We start from the raw sequence: 22839 nt of genomic DNA, 5'->3' as shown, positions 1-22839 counted from the left end.
AGTGGGAGGGAGGGAAGGAGGAAGGCCTGATGCTGGGTGGGTGGGAGGAAGGGGTGCTTGATGCTGGGTGACAATTATGGGTTTAAGCTCCGCCCCTAACCCAGCCCCCAACCCACCCCCTTTAGCCTCCCCAAACAGTTGGGCCACCGACCGCCTATGCAACCCGGGAATATATTATGTAAATGTCAATTAATACAAAAGTAGATTACAAAATCAGATAAGCATACAAATATGAAAGTGAAATTATATACAGCATTCTATCTTATACAATCATAATAAACATGCAAATAGAAAAAAGGATTTTGTACCACATTCTGTCTTATTACTACCATATCTTAATGTCGTATTTTCTAAAACTTTTATATCAGTAATAAACCAGAAGTCATAAGGAAGATTTTTCCATAAAACAGATGCTTGATAAAAAAAAAAAATTAAGCTTCAAACAGACGAGAATACTTTAACCCCTTAGGACTTGGAAAGATAAAAGGGCTAGGTTGTTGGCGAGACTAAAATTTAAAAGCAGATGCAAAAGTAAACATGGAGTATATACATTGGAGGAGCTCATCAAAACACAGTAAACTTTGAAAATCACTCTTGCCTCCATTGGAAGCCAGTAGAGGCAGATATAATATCAAGAGATGTGGTCAGATTTTGAAAGTGAGTAGATCAATCGAACTGATGTATTTTGAGTCATTTGGCGTTCTCAGTTGGTGTGTGAAAATGCCACACCCCCCTTTTACAAAGCTGTGCAGGGGGCCATAGTATGCAATTGAAAGGGGAGGGTACATGTGGCGGGATCAAACACAGGTCATGGACATGTTCCCTAGAAATACAAACAAGCTGTAGGTTGCACAGGTGCATGGTGCACTTCGTAGACCAACGTAAGGCTGCCTTAGACCCATTATAATTGATTGAGCTTAACATCTCCTCCTCCACCCCCATTCACTATTTCTGTGGATAACACTCTCATCCTTCCTGTCTCATCAACTTGTAACCTTGGGGTCATCTTCGACTCCTCCCTCTCCTTCTCTGCACATATTCAACAGACTGCTAAAACCTGTCGTTTCTTTCTCTAAAATATCAGCAAAATTCGCCCTTTCCTTTCTGAGCACACTACCAGAACCCTCATCCACACTCTTATCACCTCTCGCTTAGACTATTGCAACTTGCTTCTCACAGGTCTCCCACTTAGCCATCTCTCTCCTCTTCAATCTGTTCAAAATTCTGCTGCACAACTAATATTCCGCCAGTGTCGTTATGCTCATATTAGCCCTCTCCTCAAGTCACTTCACTGGCTTCCTATCCATTTCCGCATACAGTTCAAACTCCTCTTATTGACCTATAAGTGCATTCACTCTGCAGCTCCTCAGTACCTCTCCACTCTCATCTCTCCCTACATTCCTCCCTGGGAACTCCGTTCACTGGGTAAATCTCTCTTATCTGCACCCTTCTCCTCCACTGCTAACTCCAGACTCCGTTCCTTTTATCTTGCTGCACCATATGCCTGGAAGAGACTTCCTGAGCCGGTACGTCAAGCTCCATCTCTGGCCGTCTTCAAATCTAAGCTAAAAGCCCACCTTTTGATGCTGCTTTTAACTCCTAACCCCTTACTCACTTGTTCAGAACCCTTATTTTATCATCCTCACCTTAATATTCCCTTTTCTCTTGTTTGTCCTGTTTGTCTGTCCTAATTAGATTGCAAGCTCTGTCAAGCAGGGACTGTCTCTTCATGTTCAAGTGTACAGCGCTGCGTACGTCTAGTAGCGCTTTAGAAATGATAAGTAGTAGTAGTAATAATAAAGTAGGGTTAGGCATCTTTTGTGGTTCTCTTCTTATAATGCCTTACATAGGCCTAAGTACCATTATAGAATTGACGCTCAGTGCAGCCTGTTCAAACTTCTTCTACTAACCTATAAATGTACTCACTCTGCTGCTCCCCAGTATCTCTCCACACTCGTCCTTCCCTACACCCCTTCCCGTGCACTCCGCTCCATGGATAAATCCTTCTTATCTGTTCCCTTCTCCACTACTGCCAATGCCAGACTTCGCGCCTTCTGTCTCGCTGCACCCTACACCTGGAATAAACTTCCTGAGCCCCTACGTCTTGCCCCATCCTTGGCCACCTTTAAATCTAGACTGAAAGCCCACCTCTTTAACATTGCTTTTGACTCGTAACCACTTGTAACCACTCGCCTCCACCTACCCTCCTCTCTTCCTTCCCGTTCACATTAATTGATTTGATTTGCTTACTTTATTTATTTTTGTCTATTAGATTGTAAGCTCTTTGAGCAGGGACTGTCTTTCTTCTATGTTTGTGCAGTGCTGCGTATGCCTTGTAGCGCTATAGAAATGCTAAATAGTAGTAGTAGTAGGTGCCAAGGTACAGAATTCCACCATTTATTTATATATTTATTTTCAGCATTTATGTTCCATCTAGACCTAAGCCATTTATAATTTTTTTCTCACCTACTGACACTGTCCCTACTGGGCTCACAATCTAGTATTATATTGTACCTGGGGCAATGGAAGGCTGACTCCGGAGCTGCAGAGGGAATTGAACATGGTTCCCAGGATCTCGATTGGCAGCAGCGGGAATCGAACCATAATTCCCACTTTTCACTATGAACAACACAATTCATTCAGTGGAAAAAAATCAATGGAAAAATAATCCGAATTTTATAAAAATAGATTAAAGAGCATACATGAGCCTGTAACAGCAGAAGGTTTACATGATGGAATCTTTCTATAAATGTACTACAAAATCAAAAATAGGGATGTGGAATCGCAAATACATTATATTCTAAAAAAAAATGTATGTTCCACTATAGGAAAGAGACCACAAGAGTCACTCAATGGAAGGAAAAGCCTCAAAGAGTTCCAAATCAGAATAATTTAGAGCTATATCTTGATCAATAAGGTCTACTCTTCATCATCGTCAAAAACCTTCCATATCTATGCAAGAGTTCCAATGTGTGTGATTTGAATTGGGACTCTTGCACGGATAAGAAGATTATGGCTGGTGATGAAGAGTAGATCTTATTGATCAATATATAATTCTAAAAATTGTTCTGATTTGGAGCTCCTACGTGCACCCGTGTGCTAATTTGGGGTTACCGCCCGGCTACCGCGTAGCCCTTGTGGTAATTTCATTTTTGGCGCATGTCCGAAAAATAATTTTTATTTTCTGACGTGCGTCAGCAATGCTTGTCAAGTGGCATTCTATGCACATAGGTCATTACCTCCCGGGTAACGTGTGAGACCTTACCACTAAGTCAATGGCTGGCGGTAAGGTCTCAGACCCAAAATGGATGCGCCAATTTTTATTTTGCCGCACGTCCATTTTTCGCAAAAATTTTAAAAAGGTATTTTTATACAGGTGCATTGAAAAATGGATCCGTGCGCACCCAAAACCCATGCCTACACTCAGTGGCATTCCTAGGTCAGCTGCAAGCCGGGGCGGATCACCACTGCACACCCCCCCCCCCCCCAGGTACAGCGGTGCTCCCCCCCCCCCCCAGGGTGCAGCACGACACACACCCCTGGCGCATCAACAGATGCTGGGAGCACTGCACGGCTGTCGGCTCCGCTGGCTCCCTCTGCCCCGGAACAGAAAGTAACCTGTTCTGGGGCAGAGGGAGCAGGGAACCAGCGGAGCTGACAGGCATGCAGCTGCTCTCTGCACCCCTCCAGCAGCGTGCACCCGAGGTGGACCGCCTCCACCGCCCCGCCCTTGATACACCACTACCTACACTACTGCAGGCCACTTTTCAGCGCACCTTAGTAGAAGTATCTCTGAGTGATCTCTCTGGTTTCTTTCCTATAGTTGAACATTAATTTTTTGGAATATAATGTCTTTCTTTAAATGGGACAGGAAATCAGTCTATATGTATCCCCCACAGAAAGGACACTTTCCTTTCGCTCAACTTTTTCATGGCTTCTTTTACCTTCTTGTTTCTGAGAGTGTAAATGAAGGGATTTAACCAAGGAGTCACAATGGTGGAAAAAACAGAGACCAGTTTCTCACCTGCAAACGTCACCGGAGGTCTCATGTAGATTAAGACAAGGGGGCCGAAAAACAAAGTAACAACCGTGAGGTGGGAGGCACAGGTAGAGAAAGCTTTCCGCCTTCCCTCAGCCGAGCGAATTTTTAAGACAGTAGAGATGATGTATGCATAAGATATAGACACAATCAAGAAACAAACAAGGGCTAAGGATCCAGTGTTGGCCATATCTGCAATTTCACTGATAAAGGTACTAGAGCAAGCCAATACATATAAAGCACGGGTTTCGCAACAGAAATGATCTATCTCATTAGGACCACAAAAGAGCAGCTGAATTGTTGGAAATGACTGCGCAAAGGCATGCATGAAACCACCTACCCATGTAGAAACTAACAGTAGGAGACAGATTCGTCTGTTCATTATTGTGGTATAACGCAAAGGATAGCAGATGGCAACATAACGGTCGTAAGCCATCAGGCTCAGGTGAAAACATTCTGCACCCCCAAATAAATGTAAGAAAAACACTTGAGAAATGCAGCCATTGAATGAGATGGTTCTGCTACGTGAGACAAAGTTACTAAGGGATTTGGAGACCGCAACTGTTGAAAAGCCAAAATCTAAGAAAGACAAGTTGCTGAGGAAGAAGTACATGGGAGAGTGCAGCTGAGAGTCCACATATATGGTTACCACAATTAGAAGATTCAAAGCTATGGTGAGCAGGTACATTACTAGAAACAGCACAAAGAACGTTATCTGTAAGTCCGGATCGCTAGAAATTCCTAGGAGAATGAATTGTGTGACTCTGGTTTCATTCCTGACTGACATTCCTTCCATTTCATCAACTGTAGAGAAACAGAAACAAAAGAGACAGTAGAAGGAATACATAAAATGAGAGACAGATGTTCAGAAAACATTAATATTCTTTAGAAGGACTTCCTGAGTTGCTGTGCAATGGTTGTTCTCTAGTCCTTTTCAAATCCAAGCTAAAAATCTCACCTTTTTGAGGTGACATTTAAATCTCGCATTCTCCTAGAACACCTTGTTTACTTAGTAACATACTAAAGGGTCCTTTTACAAAGGCACACCGAAGAATGGCCTGCATTGGTATAGGCGCGTGTATTAGATGTGCGCAGGTCCGTTTTTCAGTGCGCCTGCAAAAAAATTGTCTTTTTTTGGCCAAAAATTGATGTGCGGCAAAATTGGCACGCATCCATTTTGGGGCTGAGACCTTACCGCCACCGGGCGGTAATCGTCAGCGCGCGTTCACTGCTGATTACCGCCCGGTTATCGTCACGCAGTAGAAAATAAAAAAATATTTTTTTTTCTGCCGCGTGTATCGGACGAGCGTAAAAATTAGAATTACTGGCCAGGGCGTATATAACAAATCATAAACATTTAAAGTACCCTAGTTAAATGATAAAGATAAATATAAATAGAGAGAGAAACTTACAGCATATTATTAGGAGAGATCATCGCCTGAATGGATGATTTGTACTTTGCTCATTTGCAAATACCAAACATATTCCTGATAATAATCACAAAGTATAATTTATAGATACAGTACATTCAGAAATTCTGGAGAATAGGATGGTCTCTGCCTCACTAGCTCTACCAACAGCTTCAGAGTGTAGACTTTCTCCAGTAGGCATCAGAGTAATACACTTAAACTGTGTTTGGGCTTTTGGGATTATAATCTTTGGAGGATCTTAAAAGAAGCAGGTGGTTAAAAAAAAACTTTGTTATTTACATAATTCACCTGTACATCTGTGGAAAAAAAAAACAATAGTTTGGAACCTCTGGAGTCCATGTGGATAAATCTTCAATGCAAACGTCAAGTCATTTTCTCACTGATTTTTTTTCTTGTTGACCAAATTCAAAGCATAACTGATTTTCTTTCAAGAGCATGACATTTTTTTAAATCTTATGAAGAAAAGAGATCTTTATTCTTTCTTAGTCGACATTTCCCTAAAGGCGCACCAGAGCACTCTACCTGTATTTTTACAATTACAGCTACTATAGCAATATCAAGGTTACAATCACGAGAGGCAGGGGAGGACGGCCTGGAGCTCCTGCAAAAATGGCTTGCTCCTTGCAATTCAAACTGACCTATGATGTACCGAACTCCGCGGTTAGGAACACTGTCTGAGGACTCCCAAACACCTTAGAGGGATTGTTGTTCGTAGCATATCAGAATCATATACCAAGGTCTATTCTTTAAAATTTACAATTATGTCTCTTTCAAAATTGAAAAGACGTGTTTTTGGGCAGTCATCCCTTTCCTACACTTTTTCCTTCTCTCTGTGGACCAATTCCAAAACATTGGCACTGCATCCTCAGCACGTGGGGCAACCCACAGCCTAATCGTATCGCAGGCCACCTTTTATCGTAGCTTCGTGAAAGGGCTCCTTATATTGTAAAGCATGACACAGTGATTGAGATCTTGATAACCAACCAATAATAGCAACAGTTTGTTTAGTCAATAGATGGGGAAATTCCAGGGCTTTTTTTGAGGGGGTACTCAGGGGTACTGAGTACCGGCACCTTTTCCAGCGTCTTCTAAAATTGACCCAAGGACCACAAGTTTTAATGAAAGAGCTCAGGCTCAAGACACCAATTCTGCCTTGTCATACATTCTGTGACTGGTTGCAGGGGGCCTGGCTATTGTGGAGTGAGTCCCTCAGTGATCACCCTACCCCTGAAGGGTGGCCAGGCATTTGAGTACCGACACCTTTTTTGCTAGAAAAATTGCACTGGGAAATTCTGTAAATTGGGGCTAAATTTTAGGCCCCGCATAGGGGTAGACAGCGCCAATTCTAGAATGCTGTTATATAACACTACATAAGTACATAAGTAATGCCACACTGGGAAAAGACCAAGGGTCCATCGAGCCCAGCATCCTGTCCAGGACAGCGGCCAATCCAGGCTAAGGGCACCTGGCGAGCTTCCCAAACGTACAAACATTCTATACATGTCATTCCTGGAATTGTAGATTTTTCCCAAGTCCATTTAGTAGTGGTTTATGGACTTGTCCTTTAGGAAACCGTCTAACCCCTTTTTAAACTCTGCCAAGCTAACCGCCTTCACCGCGTTCTCCGGCAACGAATTCCAGAGTTTAATTATGCGTTGGGTGAAGAAACATTTTCTCAGATTTGTTTTAAATTTACTACGCTGTCGTTTCATCGCATGTCCCCTAGTCCTGGTATTTTTGGAAAGCGTGAACAGACGCTTCACACTAGCCCAAAGCCACTTTGGTTAGCCAAAATGTAGGCCCAGCCACTTATGCCATGTCAATAGCAGACATAAGTAGACTGCAATGTACACAATAGATAGTATTCTACAAGTTGTAATGGGCAAAACGCCCATAACACACCCAATTTCTACCCATTGGAATACCTCACCTCCCTCCCCGCCTTGCAGTTGCATGCTGTGGTACTTAGGTGTACTGTTTATAGCATAGCAAGTATCGGTGCTAATCAGGCATGAAGTACTTGTAGTCTATACATTTCTCTGTACTGCTGGCACCTAATTTTAACTGGCCTTTATAGAATTACCCTTCCTGTGTCTTAGCAAAAACTGCTTATGTGGCATCTGCGCTTGGCACCATTCTCAACTGACACACACAAATGCTATATTGAGCTGTTGAAAGGTGGGGGGGACCATTTGGACAAAGCATGTACAGCTCATAGGAATGTCCTCCAGCAATGTATACAAGTTACAGAGTGATATAACCTTTCGGAAGTTACTAAAGACAAACTTATTCAAAGACACTTATAACAAGAATCCTTCATAAAAGACTTCACATCAAAAATGCACCAGAACAAACCAACATTGATTCCTTTAATCTGGTTACTTTAATTACATTGACATTATTGAACGTTTCACCTTGCCCTTGTTCTTATATACCTGATATGAATTATTTATTTATTTCTTCTAATTCACTTGATATTTTATCTTTAACATCTAATTTGCTTGATATTCTTATATACCTTAATTGAAACTCTTCTATGTACTTATCATTCCGTTAACGGTTATCGCCATTGCGGCATAATGTAAGGCACATTGAGCCTGCAAATGTGTGGGAAAATGTGGGATACAAATGCAGCAAATAAATAAATATAGGCTATGAAGATTGCATGACGCACTTGAGCACACCAATGTAAGTCTTCCATGTTCATGTCATAATTGGTCAAGCCTAACATGTGGAATATTGAAGCAGGTTTAGGCATCTTTTGTGGTTCTCTTCTGTAATGCATTACACATGCCTAAGTGTCACGTTTTCAAAGCTGGAAACTGGGTTTGTGAGCCCTTGGACCACTGCCGAGGAGCGGCAGTGGCAGGCAAAACCACCCCACACTAGAGACAGGGCAGATCTCTGACAAACAGTTAGGCTTCACCTGCACCTGGCCACTTTTCACCAGGAGTTGAGCTCAAGGCTTCAGGTGGCCGGCAGGACTTACTGGACAGGGCAGGACTGGCTAACAGCTAGGCAGCACAGGGACAGCAAGGCAGGGAAAAGATAGGCTAAAGGACAGGACTGCCAGCTGAAAACAGCCACTAAAACAGGGAGCAAACACAGCTAGACAGGAGACTGAACTAAAAGCTGCAAGCAGCCACTGAAGCAGGGAACAAACACAGATAAACCCAGAACTAGACAAAGACATACAAACAAGACACAAGACAGGGAAACAAGCAATACCGTAAACTAAACCCAGACTAACTAGAACAGGCAAGACTTCAGGCAAGAAGTAGAGCAAGGAAACAAACTCAGGCTGAAGTGCAAAAGCACCAACATACCAGGGCCTTAGACACAATGCAAAGGCAATGCAGCAAGGTTTCAGAATGGCTAATAAGCCCAGCAGCACCTGGAGCTCAGCTGCAACAATCACCAGGAAACTACGGGTGCTGTGTAGGTTCAATCCTAGCAAGCAAGTCTGGCAGCCCGGAAGATCCGGACCGGACTGGCCTGAAATCTGGAACAGGTGACAGTCCACAGCAGCCACCAGTTCTGGCCACCAGAGGGCGAGGTGAGCATAGACGAAACACTAAGTACAGTTATTGAACTGATGCCAGTACGTATCACTGTGGTGCATAACTTCAACTGCCAGGTTATAGACCTACCACCATAGATCTCACTTTTCACTAAGAATAGCATAATTCATTCAGCTTTATTATACCAGTCAGTGGAAATCCTATTTAAAAATGTAATCAAATGAAAAATAATCTGAATTTTAGAGAATAGTTTAAAGAATATACATCAATCAGGATGAGCTGATGGTTTACATCATGCTTTCTGTAAAAGGACAGGAAATCATTTTGTATGTATCCCTAGAAGAGACGCTTTCTTTCCCCCAAGTTTCTTCATGGCTTCTTTCACTTTCTCGTTTCTGAGAGTATAAATGAAGGGGTTTAACCAAGGGGTCACGATAGTGGAAAAAACGGCGACCAGTTTCTCACCTGCAAATGTCACTGGTGGTCTCATATAGATTAAGACAAGGGGACCGAAAAACAAAGTAACAACTGCGAGGTGGGAGGCACAGGTGGAGAAGGCTTTCCGCCTTCCCTCAGTTGAGCGAATTTTTAAGACAGTGGAGATGATGTATGCATAAGATATAGACACAATCAAGAAACAAACAAGGGCTAAGGATCCTGTGTTGACCATATCTGCAATTTGACTGATAAAGGTACTAGAACAAGCCAATACATACAAGGCACGGGTTTCGCAATAGAAATGATCTATCTCATTAGGACCACAAAAAAACAACTGAACTGTTGGAAATGACTGCGCAAAGGCATGAATGAATCCACCAACCCATGTAGAAACCACCAGCAGGAGACAGACTCGTCTGTTCATTATTGTGGTATAACGCAAAGGATAGCAGATGGCAACATAGCGGTCATAAGACATGAGACTTAGGTGAAAGCATTCCGCACCCCCAAAGAAATGCAAGAAAAACACTTGAGAAATGCAGTCATTGAATGAGATGATTTTGTTATGCGAGATAAAGTTACCAAGAGATTTGGAGACCGCAACTGTTGAAAAGCCAAAATCTATGAATGACAGGTTGCTGAGGAAGAAGTACATGGGAGAGTGCAGGTGGGAGTCCACACATATGGTTACCACAATGAGGAGATTCCCAGCTATGATGAGCAGGTACATCACTAGAAACAGCACAAAGAACATTATCTGTAAGTTTGGATCACTAGAAAGTCCAAGGAGGATGAATTGTGTGACTCTGGTTTCGTTCCTGACTGAAATTTCTTCCATTTCATCAACTGTGAGGAAACAGAAAACACAAGAGACATTAGAATGAATACATAAAATGAGACAGAAGCTCAGAGAACATTAACCACATTTACATTTTAACGACTTTTCTATTATACATCTTCCTAGAATCTCTTGTGTATTATATATGTTTCTTTCGACTAGATTGTAAACTCTCTTGTATGTGTCTGTACAGCACTGCAGACTCATCGTAGTGTTTTAGAAATGATAAAAAGTAGTAAGGACTGAAACTGTTAGGCAACTTTGGTCTATCATGCTCTGTCTTCGATTCCTTTTTATTTTAGGCTTCTATGTATGTTCATGACACACTCATTGACACCCAAATGGATTCTGCAGCCAATGATCTTTTACTTACAAACATCTGATCTGACGAAGAAGGGCAACCTTCGAAAGCTAATCAAGAAATGTATTAAGTTATGTCCAATAAAAAAGGTATCATCTTATTTTCTTTTCCATGTTTTATTTTGTTGTATTTCTATTGATTATCTTACAAACATGAAACAGCCCACATGAAGTCTCCTTCCCCCCCAAACTCAAGCACAGTTCATCAGTTCTCTGAAGGTGTTATTTAATTACTTGGATATAACCATCAGTAAAATTTTGTGTAATCTCACAGCATTTCCAGTGAAGAATTCTTTCCTCTTAAAAGGAATAAAATATATTCAATCTCAATCCAGGTCTAAAAGTAAATAATTGAATTAATGATTTATTTAAACAAGAAGTGATGACACAGGCAATACAATTCCAGTCTGACAATTGCCTTCCCACTCATCCTACTTAAACATAATGGGATACTCAAGATTTGTTTGGCTACGATATATTAATAGAGTTGTCAAGAGACACCAATGAGTGGGACAAGGTGAAACAAGGTGAACAAGACAAGAGATGAGTGTGTACTGAATCCCAACATATTCTTTATCCTGTATGTTCAAAGACTATAAAATCAAACAGCATTGAAGAATAGGGTAATGGTTAGAGCAGTAGATTGAGAATCAGGGGACCCAAGTTCAATTTCACTGCAACGCCTCACCATTTTTGAAAAAAGGGCACTTAACTCTCCATTGTCTTCTAACGAAGATTGTGAACTCTCCGGAACAGAAAATAACATATATCTAACCACTTGCAGGCAGTATATCAAAGAGCAAAATAAACATTAAAGATAATTCAGTATTTAAGATTAAAGTTAATAGAGATATAAACTTACAGCATATTATTTGGCGAGATCACTTTCTGAAGGGACAATTTTTACATTGCTCATTTCCAAATACCAAACATGTTCCTGAAAATTACCACAAAGTATTATTTTAAGACACATGAATTCAGAAATTCTGGAGAATAAGAAGTCTCTGCCTCACTAGCTCTGCCAACAGCTACACGTTGAAGACTTTCTCCGGTAGGCAGCAAAGTGATGAATTTAAACTGTTTTGCGGCTCCTGGGATTATATTCTGTGGAGGGTCTCAAAACAGGCAGGTGGTTAAACAACTTGGCTATCTACACTATTAATGAATATGTCTGTTGAAAAAAAACAATAATTTGGAACCTCTGGAGTCCACGTGGACAAATTTTGCAAGAACATTGGATGCAAGTCATTTTCTCACTAATTTTTTTCTTGTTCTCTAAATTCAAAGCATATCTCTTTTTTTCTTTCAAGAGAAACAAATTGTTTTAAGTCATACGAAGAACAGATATATGCATTCTTCTTAGTCAATGTTACCTTAAAGACTCACCAGAGAATTCTGTCTGTGCCTCTACCTTTACAGCTAATGCAGTAATATCGTGATTACAATCACCCCCTGGAAGTCCTGCAGAACTTGCTTACCTCTTGATATTGAAACTGACATATTGATGTTCTCTCCTCCTTAGTAGGAACTTTGGCTGCTGACTCCCACACCTTAGAGGGATGGTTGTTCGTAATATGTGAACATTACAAATCAAAGTCTATTCTAACATTTACAGCTCATAATAATTTATTATACTCGCGTGTGACTCTTTCAAAATCCCGCAGAAGTGTATCTTCTTCCTGTCATCTCACCTGTCACCTTGATTTATTTAATTATTAAGATTTATTTACCAGCTTTTTGAAGAACTTCACACATAGGCATTAGATAACTTTACCAGGAAAAGTTTTTTCAAATAACGGTATATATTCAGGGGCATTTTCGAAAGAGAAGGGCCCCCATCTTCCAACACAAATCAGGAGATGGGCGTCCTTCTCTCAGGGTCGCCCAAATTGGCATAATTGAAAGCCGATTTTGGGCGTCCTCAACTGCAGTCTGTCGTAGGGACGACCAAAGTTCACGGGGGCGTGTCAGAGGCATAGCAAAGGCAGGACTGGGGCTGGAATTTGGAAAAAAGAAGGGCGTCCCTGACGAGTATTTGGTCGACTTTTCTTGGTCCAATGTTTTTCACGACCAAGCCTCAAAAAGGTGCCCAAACTGTCCAGATGGCCATCGGAGGGAATCGGGGATGACCTCCCCTTACTCCCCCAGTGGTCACCAACCCCCTCCCACTCTCAAAACAAATTTTAAAAATTTTTCTGCCAGCCTCAAATGTCATACCCAGCTCCATTACAGCAGTATGCAGGTCCCTGGAGCAGTTTTAGTGGGTGCAGTGCACTTCAGGCAGGCGGACCCAGGCCCATGCTCCTTACCTGTTACACTTGTGCGGGTAAATGTGAGCCCTTCAAAACCCACCAGAAACCCACTGTACCCACATCTAGGTGCCCCCTTCACCCCTTAGGGTTATGGTAGTGGTGTACAGTTGTGGGTAGTGGGTTGGGGGGGGTTGGGGGGCTCAGCACTGAAGGTAAGGGAGCTATGCACCTGCGAGCAATTTGTGAAGGCCACTGCAATGCCTCCTAGGGTGCCCGATTGGTGTCCTGGCATGTGAGAGGGACCAGTGCACTACGAATGCTGGCTCCTCCCACGACCAAATGGCTTGGATTTGGTCATTTTTGAGATGGGCGTCCTCGGTTTCCATTATGGCCGAAAACTGGGTACGACCATCTCAACATTTAGGTCGACCATCTCTAAGGTAAACCTAAATGTTGTGATTTGGGCGCCATGACCATATTATCAAAACAAAAGATGGACGCCCATCTTGTTTCGATAATAGCGGTTTCCCTGCCCATTCGCCGGGACGTCTTTAGAGATGGTCGCCCTTAGAGATGGTTGTCCCCATTCGATTATGCCCCTCTTTATGTGCTACTTACACAATATACGTTTATTTAGATTTTGCTCACACCTTTTTCAGTAGCAGCACAAGGTGAGTTACATTCAGGTATGCTGGGTATTTCCCTGTTGGGCTCCTGATCTAATTTTGTACTAGAGGCAGTGGAGGGTCAAGTAACTTCCCAACATCACAAGGAGCAGCAGTGGGACTTGAACCAGCCACCTTGTAATGTTAAGGTGGGTCCTCTAACCACTAGGTGACTCCTCCTTCATTAAAGCATCTTTGTCAAAATCATGGATGTAAATGCAGGTGAAATGTATAGACAGGTATGAAAAAGTAACAGGAGTTAAATAGAGAACATGGAGAATAAATTAAAGAAAATTGCACGTGAAATCTGAAATATTTATTTTATTTATTTATTTGTTACATTTGTATCCCACATTTTCCCACATATTTGCAGGCTCAATGTGGCTTACATAGTACCGTAAAGGCAATCGCCAAGTCCGGTAGGGGACAAGTACAAAAGATGTTATGGTGGAATAGGGAAGATAAGATTCAAGCACGTGGGGGTTAAAGGTAAGGAGGGTATGATAATGTCCAATACGATCTTTGGTAGTGAAGTGTTGCAGAGTTGAGGCATTTAAGTTGGGTCAGTCAGGTATGCCTTTCCGAATAGATGAGTCTTTAATGATTTTCTGAATTTTAGGTGATCGTAGATTGTTTTCATAGCTTGTGGCAGTGCGTTCCATAGTCGTGAGCTTACGTAAGAGAAGTTGGATGCATGGGTTGTCTTGTATTTTAGTCCTTTGCAATTTGGGTAGTGGAGAATCAGGTAAGTCCGTGATGAACTGGTACTATTTCTGGTTGGGAGATTAATCAGGTCAATCACGTAACCTGGGACTTCACCGTAGATAATCTTATGGACCAAGGTGCAGGTTTTGAAAGTGATGCGTTCTCCGAATCCCATGGTAGAAAATAGTTTTCTATTTTCTACCATAGGGGCGATCCTGGCAGTAATCCGCAGTTGGTGCGTGCTGCATGGTTACCGTGCGGGTAGCGTGTGAGCCCTTACCTCTAGGTCAATGAGTGGCAGTAAGGGCTCAGGCTGTAAATAGGCAAGTACTAGTTTTAATTTCAGTGTACACACATTTCCCAGCCCATTAAAAAAAGCCCTTTTTCCAAGCCATGGTAAAAGATGGCCCAGCATGTGCCCAAAACACGCACCCACACTACTGCTTGCCGTGGCATGGTAAAAGGACCCCATGGAGGGGCATAATTGAACGGGGTGCCCAAGTTTTCATGAGGGTGTCCTTGCAGGACGGCCCCTAAAAGGGCGGGGCAACCTGTATTATCGAAACAAGATGGGCATCCATCTTTCATTTTGATAACATTTAGGTCGGCCTTAGAGATGGTCATCCTTAGGTCGTCCGAGGACGCCCATCTCAAAAACGACCAAATCCAAGCCATTTGGTCATGGGAGGAGCCAGCATTCATAGTGCGCTGGTCCCCCTGACATGCCAGGACACCAACCTGGCACCCTAGGGGGCACTGCCGTGGACTTCAGAAAAAGGTCCCAGGGGCATAGCTCCTTTACCTTGGGTGCTGAGACCCCCAACCCCCCCCCCCAAAAAAAAACCCACAACTGTACACCACTACCATAGCCCTTAGGGATGAAGTGGGGCACCTACTTGTGGGTACAGTGGGTTTCTGGTGGGTTTTGGAGGGCTCACATTTATCACCACAAGTGTAACAGGTAGGGAGGGGATGGGCCTCGGTCTGCCTGCCTGCCTGGTACCTGCATACTGCTGCGATGGACCTGGCATTTCAGGCTGGCATAGAGGCTGGCAAAAAAGTATTTTTAAAGGGTTTTTTGAGGGTGGGAGGGGGTTAGTGACCACTGGGGGAGTAAGGGGAGGTGATCCCCGATTCCCTCCGGTGGTCATCTGGTCAGTTCGGGCACCTTTTTGATGCTTGGTCATGAAAAAAAAAATGAAAGTCGCCCAAGTGTTCGTCAGGGACGCCCTTCTCCTAAGCACGGCCCAGTCCCGCCTTCGCTACACTGCTGACATGCCCCCATGAGCTTTCGTCGTCCCCTCGACGGAAAGCAGTTGAGGGCACCCAAAATCAGCTTTCGATTATGCCGATTTGGGCGACTTTGCGAAAAGGACGCCCATCTCCCGATTTGTGTCGGAAGAAGGGCACCCTTCTCTTTCGAAAATGCCCCTGTTAGTGACTTTGGAGGTATATAGAGGTATAAATACACTGGCACATTTCCGTTAAAGGTATTGAAAATCAGACATAGGGATTTAAATTTAGCCCTCTATTTGGTAACCAAGTTTTTCCAGAAATAGTGCATCGCATTATGAATCAATTTGAGCTGGTGCAAATCCTTTGTAAACAGATCAGTGTGGAGTGTGTTACCTTAATCAAATCTTGATGTTAAAGGGCATGAACTACTGTAATAATACTTGCCTTGTCAAGTTTCCAGTTTGAAGTTGAGATTGCATAATATAATTCTCCGATCTATATATTTTTATGCACCTATAATGTAGACTTCCTTATTCAGATGGCTATAACATTTTCCACTTTAGCCTGATAATCTTAAAAAAATACTGAACTGTGTTATCGTGATATCGATAACAGATTTTTAATATTACAGAAAAAATTTGAATCAATTAAAAAGTAAAAAAAAATATATAAAGCTTCCAGCATACATGCACTTCACAAGAGACAAATGGCAATTTCCAAGAAAAAGAATGCTAAATTTATTGCTTCCAGTTTATTTATTTATTTATTAGGATTTATTTACCGTCTTTTTGAAGGAATTCACTCAAGGCGATGTACAGCAAGAATAAGTCAAACATAAGCAACAGACAATTACAGCAGCAAAAATATTCAAACAACAATACAAAGTATGGCGTGGAGGGGCATAATCGAACGGGGCGCCCAGGTTTTCCTGAGGGCGTCCTCGCAGGACGTCCCCGTGAAGGGGCGGGGAAACCCGTATTATCGAAACAAAATGAGCGTCCATCTTTCGTTTCGATAATACAGTCGGGGACGCCCAAATCTCAACATTTAGGTCAACTTTAGAGATGGTCGACATAAATGTTGAGATGGTCGACCTTAGAGACCCTTTTTGTCAAGGCTTATTCATTAAAGAACTGTGTTTCATTTTTAAAGGCCCGTGGTGCTGTTTTTTTGTTTGGACTTTAGTTTGTACTTCGTTCCCTCTCTTTTGCTATATACGACCTTAGATATGGTTATCCCCGGTTTTCGGTGCTAATGGAAACCAAGGACGCCCATCTCAAAAATGACCAAATCCAACTCATTTGGTCATGGGAGGAGCCAGCATTCATAGTGCACTGGTCCCCCTGACATGCCAGGACACCTACCGGGCACCCTAGGGGGCACTGCAGTGGACTAACTGATGCTCTAACTGAACGAAAGAAGCCCTTCCCTTACCGATCCCTTAGCGATTCAGAAAGGAACGGGCATGCATGAAGGAAATTGCATGCAAATGAGCTGCTCGCGGTTAGCTCATTTGCACACAATTTCCTTCCTAAGGAGGGGAAGCCAGTGCAGAGCAGCCAAGCATTATGCGTGGTTGCTCTGCACGGCTGCTCTGCACATGCCAAAGACGGCTTCATACGTGTATAATAGCCGTCTACAACCTTAAAAAACACAAGTCCAGGTGAAAATGTCCAAGTGCTCATCAGGAACGTCTTTTTTTTGAGTATGGGTGAAGGACGTCAAACTGTTAGGCGCCTCCGTCCCTGTGACGGGCAGTTGAGGATGTCCAAAATATGGATGTTTCTGTGAGAAGGACATCCATGCCTTTGTTATGCCTCTGACACCCCCTTTATTTATTTAGATTTTGGTACACAAGTAGCAGCAGTGGGATTTGAACTGGCCACCTCTGGATTGCAAGACCAGTGCTCTAACCACAAGGTCACCCCTCCACTCCACTACCTTGAAATTTGGTTGCCCCTTTGGGGGAGGTCAGTTCAGGACGTCCAAAATGTTTAAAAGAAGGATGTCCATGCCTTCGCTATGCCTCCGCTGATACACACACACCTCCCCCCCCCCCCCCCCCCCCCCCCCCCCCCCAGGGACCTGCATTCTGCTGCGATGGACCTGAGTATGATATTTGAGGCTGGCAAAAAAAAAGTTTTTAAAGTTGATATTTTCATCAAAGATGGGAGTAAGGTGGTTTAGGAGATGGGGTCTTTCTTTAAGGGCACAGGAAATCAGTTTTTATGTAGCCCCAGAAGAGACACTTTCCTACCTCCCAGCCTTTTCATGGCTTCTTTCATCTTCTCATTTCTGAGAGTATAAATGAAGGGATTTAACCAAGGAGTTATGAGAGTGTAAAATACAGATATCAGTTTGTCACCTGCAAGTGTCACTGGTGGTCTCAGGTACGTGAAGACCATGGGACCAAAAAACAAAATGATCACCAGGAGATGAGAGGCACAGGTAGAGAAGGCTTTCTGCCTTCCCTCAGTTGAACGAATTTTTAAGACAGTGGAGATAATGTATGTGTAAGAGATAGACACCACCATGAAACAAAAAACGGATACTGATCCACTGTTGACAATGTCTGCATTATCGCTGATAAAGGTGCTAGAGCAAGCCAACAAGGATAAGGGATGGGCCTCACAAAAGAAATGATTTATCTCATTAGGACCACAGAAGGACAGCTGAGCTGTTGGAAATGTCTGACCAAAACCATGAATGAAACCACCTACCCATGTCGAAACCACCAGCAGGAGGCAGGCTCGTCTGTTCATTATGGTGGTATAACGTAAAGGATTGCAGATGGCTACATAGCGGTCATAAGCCATAAGGACCAGGTGAAAGCATTCTGTACCACCTAAAAAATGCAAGAAAAACAACTGAGCGATGCAGTCACTGAAAGAGATGGTTTTGCTCTCTGAGAGAACGTTAACAAGGAACTTGGGTACAGCAGCTGTCGATATGCATAAATCTAAGAAAGATAAGTGGCTGAGGAAGAAGTACATGGGAGTGTGCAGTTGAAAGTCCACATATATGGTTATCATAATCAGAAGATTTCCAGCAATGGTGACCAGGTAAATCATTAGAAACAGCACAAAGAATATTATCTGTAAATCTGGATCACTAGAAAGTCCAAGAAGGATGAATTGTGTGACTTTGGTGTCATTCCTGACTGCCATTCCTTCCACATTATAAACTGTAGGAAAACAGAAACACAAGAGACAATGAAAAGAATAAATGAAATGAAGCAGATGCTCAGAGAACATTAACATTCTCTATAAGGACTTCTTGAGTTGCTGTGTCATGGTTTATCTCTAGTCTTTTCAAAATCCTAACTAAAAACTCACTTTTTATGTTACTTTTCAATCTTGAACATTCTCTAATACATACTCCTAGAATTTCTTGTATAAGTACGTAAGTATTGCCACACTGGGACAGACCAAAGGTCCATCAGGCCCAATATCCTATTTCCAACAGTGACCAATCCAAGTCACAAGTACCTGGCAAGATCCCAAAACAGTACAATACATTTTATGCTGCTTATCCCAGAAATAAGCAGTTGATTTTCCTTAAGTCATTTTAATAATGGTCTATGGACTTTTCTTTTAGGAAGCCGTCCAAACCTAATCCAAGGTGAAAACTCACTTTTTGAGGTTACTTTTACATCTTAACTACTCCTCTATAAAACCTTCTCCTAGAATCCTGTGTTATATATGTTTCTCATGACTAGATTGTAAGCTCTGTGGAGCAGAAACTCTCTCTCTTGTATATGTCTGTACAATCCCCCTTGAAAACAATTTCATAGTTCGATAAAAAGAGTTTGATTAATCCATTATATTACTTTTTGCCTCAGTGCAAGTTCTACGTGGTGAGAAAGCTCTTTTGCTAAGTCTTGTATTGGATTTTGAAGGGGAGTGGGGGGGAGGGTATGGGTTCTTTTATCTTTTCAAGACGATTTCTCTTGTTGCTTTCCTTGTAATCTCAATCGTTAATAAACATGATTTAAACATAAAAAATCAATTCCAATCCCATTTATCAAGATCAGTACTTTTTGTATATGAGGTCTACTCACTGTCCGCCTTCCTACAAACTCAAGCACAGTTCATCAAGTTTTATAGGTTGATAAAAAAGGATTGTTTAAAATATGATATAGTTCATCGCCTTAGTTAAAGTTCTACATAGTAATCCTGAAGATAGTGAATAAAGATCTACTGCAGTCAAATGAAGAACTCAATTAAAAATATCTATCCCAATCCTATGTATCGAGATCAGCACAACCCCTAACGTGACGTCTACAGACCAGGTGATCTCCACTGTCCTCCTTCCTCCAAACTCAAGCACAGTTCATCAGTTCTCTCAAGGTGTCATTTAATGACATGAACATAATCATCAGTGAAATGTTTTACAATCTTGCTGAAAGAATTGTTTTCTACTGAAGTGAATAAAATGTATTTCATCTCAGTCTGGGCCTAAATGTGAATAATAGAATTAACAATGTATGTAATCAAGATGTGATGGTTCCAATCTGAAAATTACCTCCCCACTCTTTTTCTCTAAACGTGATGGTCTACTCAAGGTTTATTTGGCAATGATGGCTCTCTTTTGATATATTAAAGAAAAAGTTGGAAAGAGACAATAAGACATAGCAAGTTAGGTGGGACAAGGAGAAACGAGGTGAACTAGAGAGGAGATGAATGTGTACTGAAATTGACAGAAAATCCTCCGGCTAGTTAAGGATCATAATATATTCTTTATCCTGCACCTGAAGAGATATTGTTTTGGTGTTTCCCAAGTTAACCCTGTAAGTGAAGCATATTTACAAAATGGTATTTTAACACTTAGGTTAAAGGACAGGAGAGCCTAAGGCATGGAAGAGTAGCCTAATGGTTAGAGATGTGGATTAAGCAAGTTTAAACCCTACTTCATTGTCCTTAGTCCTTCATTGTGTTTTTTTGTCAACTGAGGTTGTAAGTTTTTTAGGGACAGGGAATATCTGTGTGTACATTACAGGAACTATTAAAAAAAAGTAAACATTTAAGGTAATTAATAAATATAAATGTAAATAGAGTTAGATACTTACAGCATAAGAAATAGAGAATTCATCACCTGAGTGGACGATTTTTGTCTTGCTTATTTCCAAATACTAACTTGTCTGGCTGCTGTGCTCAAAATGCAGGTGCCGCTCCCGACGAAGCAGAAAAGTGAAACGGAAGTGCTCTGTTGAGCTCACCGAGCAAGCGGACAGATGCATTCAGCTAAGTGCCTGTTTTATTCATTTACATGACAACTTCAATATAAAAATGAATGAAAGTGTGAAGGAGACAAATATTGGAAATTGAAAAAAAGAAAAAGAAAAAAATATGTACGAAAAAAAGAAGGTTAACGGACTAGTGAGAAGGTTCGTTCAGCGACTGAAGTAGAAATCAAATTCCACAGGCTGAGCTTCTCAGGTCTTTTCCTTCGAGGGGGTAAAATAAGTACTAGCTTGTTATTTCCAAATATCAAATATATTCCTGAAAATTACCACATAGTATAATTTATAGACACAGTGAATTCAGAAATTCTGTAGAATAGTTTTTCTCTGCCTCACTAGCTCTTCCAACAGCTACAGGCTGAAGGTTATTTTCACTAGGCTGCAACGTGATGAAATTAAACTGTATTTATAGCTCTTGGGATTATAATCCTATGAAGGATCCTAAAAGAAGCAGGTGGATAAGTAACTGTGCCATTTAGACTATTGATCAATATATTGGTGAAGAAACAATAATTTGGAACCTATAGAGTCCATGTAGATGCATCTTGTATTAAAATAATATGAACGAAAGTCATTTTCTCAATGATTTTTTTTCTTGTCAAAATTCAAAACATATCTGGGGGGTTTTTCCAAGAGCAAGAAATTAAGTCATATGAAGAAAAGCTTCTACCATTGCAGCTGGCACAGCAATGTCATGGTTTCAATCATTAGGGATTGGAAGTCCTTGCTTGCCAACAAGCTAGGGTTATTTTATCACCCAGGAGCATTGGGCTGCCAAACTGTGCAGACCAGTGCTTCCAGCTGTGACACCTAGGAGCCACCCACCCCAAGATAATCACCTCCCCTCTGATCTCAGCCCCCTGTCCAATCAAGCCCCCCTCCAGTCCTGATTCCCCCTCCAATCAAGCCCCTCATTTGATCCCAACCCCTCTGATCAATACCTTCCCCATTCAAGAAGCCCCCTCCTATCCCAACCCACACACCCCAAATGATCCCCCCAACCCCCATGGGTATACCCTAATCCCTGGTGATTTAGTAGTCCATGGCAGGAACGATCCCTAGTCATTCCTGCCCTTCCAGGGCCATTCCTCAAAATGACACTCCTAGTCTTACAGTACCACTGCTAAGAGTCACGTTTCCATTTTAGAATCAGAGGGGGTTATTGATTGGTTTTTCTTTTGATTGGGGTGGGTCAGGAACAGAGAAGTAGGCTTGATCAGAGGGGGAATCAGAGGAAGGTGGGAACAGCATTGCAGCACCTAGAAGATGCCACCTGACAGCATAGAGCTATGGATGTGAGGCCTGATGGACCAAACCATTAGAATAATGCTTCTTGTGGAGTAGTTCACAGGCAGGGTTATTCATTTACCACGGTTATCAGCAAACTGCAGAACTGTGATATTGCAAGTTGATGACTCCCATGGTAAATCAAAGGGGCCCTTTTACAACGCCATGGTAGAGCTACAATGGCATAGTTGCGCCCTAAAGCGGGACTACCGCCAGGCTACTGCTGGATCCCGGCAGTGTTTCCCACCCCAGCATGTGCCATTTCCAGCATGACTAAGATTTTTTTTTTGTAGAGCTGAGGCTTATCCGCTGCCCAGTTACTGCCAGGTTAGTGCGAGAGCTCTTACCGTCGCCTACTTAGGTGGTGGTAAGGGCACCACTGAAAATGGCTGCGTCAATCCCTGTGATTAGCGTAGGGTCATTTCTTTTTTGGGACCAAAACCAACCTTTTACCCACTGCAAATCTACATGCCAACGTCACCATAGGCCCTTTTACCACAGCTTGGTAATGGGGCCCAAACTGCGGTAAAAGCTTTCCTTATATCACACCTTGATAACATCTATCAAACTGTAGGCAATAAGTCACCATAATCGTACATGAAGAAGGAAATATAGTGGCACAGGAAGACTGTGTGGCGGGGCATTTTCGAAAGGGATGTCCAAGTTGCGATTTGGACTTCCTTGCAATACGGCTTGCAATATGGCGAAATCTAGGGGCGGGGAAACCTGTATTTTTGAAACAAGATGGACGTCCATCTTTCATTTAGAAAATACCGTTAGGGACGTCCAAATCCTTAAATTTCGCCGTCCATAGATTTGGATGTCC

The 22839-nt window shown here is 42.2% G+C and overlaps 3 protein-coding genes across 3 annotated transcripts; all 3 read right to left on the bottom strand.

The window, feature by feature from the left end:
- Window positions 1-3875: 3875 nt before the first annotated feature.
- LOC115457249 (olfactory receptor 1509-like) lies at window positions 3876-4835 on the bottom strand. Its single transcript, XM_030186671.1, has one exon. The coding sequence runs from the start codon at window positions 4833-4835 to the stop codon at window positions 3876-3878; it is 960 nt and encodes a 319-aa protein (XP_030042531.1).
- Window positions 4836-9309: 4474 nt separating this feature from the next.
- On the bottom strand, window positions 9310-10266 carry LOC115457248 (olfactory receptor 1509-like). Its single transcript, XM_030186669.1, has one exon. The coding sequence runs from the start codon at window positions 10264-10266 to the stop codon at window positions 9310-9312; it is 957 nt and encodes a 318-aa protein (XP_030042529.1).
- A 7437-nt stretch (window positions 10267-17703) lies between these two features.
- LOC115457873 (olfactory receptor 1509-like) lies at window positions 17704-18651 on the bottom strand. Its single transcript, XM_030187541.1, has one exon. It carries the CDS (start codon window positions 18649-18651, stop codon window positions 17704-17706), a length of 948 nt encoding a protein of 315 aa, XP_030043401.1.
- Between the last annotated feature and the right edge of the window lie 4188 nt (window positions 18652-22839).

This window comes from Microcaecilia unicolor, chromosome 14 (genome assembly GCF_901765095.1).
Source record: "Microcaecilia unicolor chromosome 14, aMicUni1.1, whole genome shotgun sequence".
NCBI lineage: Eukaryota > Metazoa > Chordata > Amphibia > Gymnophiona > Siphonopidae > Microcaecilia > Microcaecilia unicolor.
This window is presented reverse-complemented; position numbering and strand designations above follow the sequence as displayed.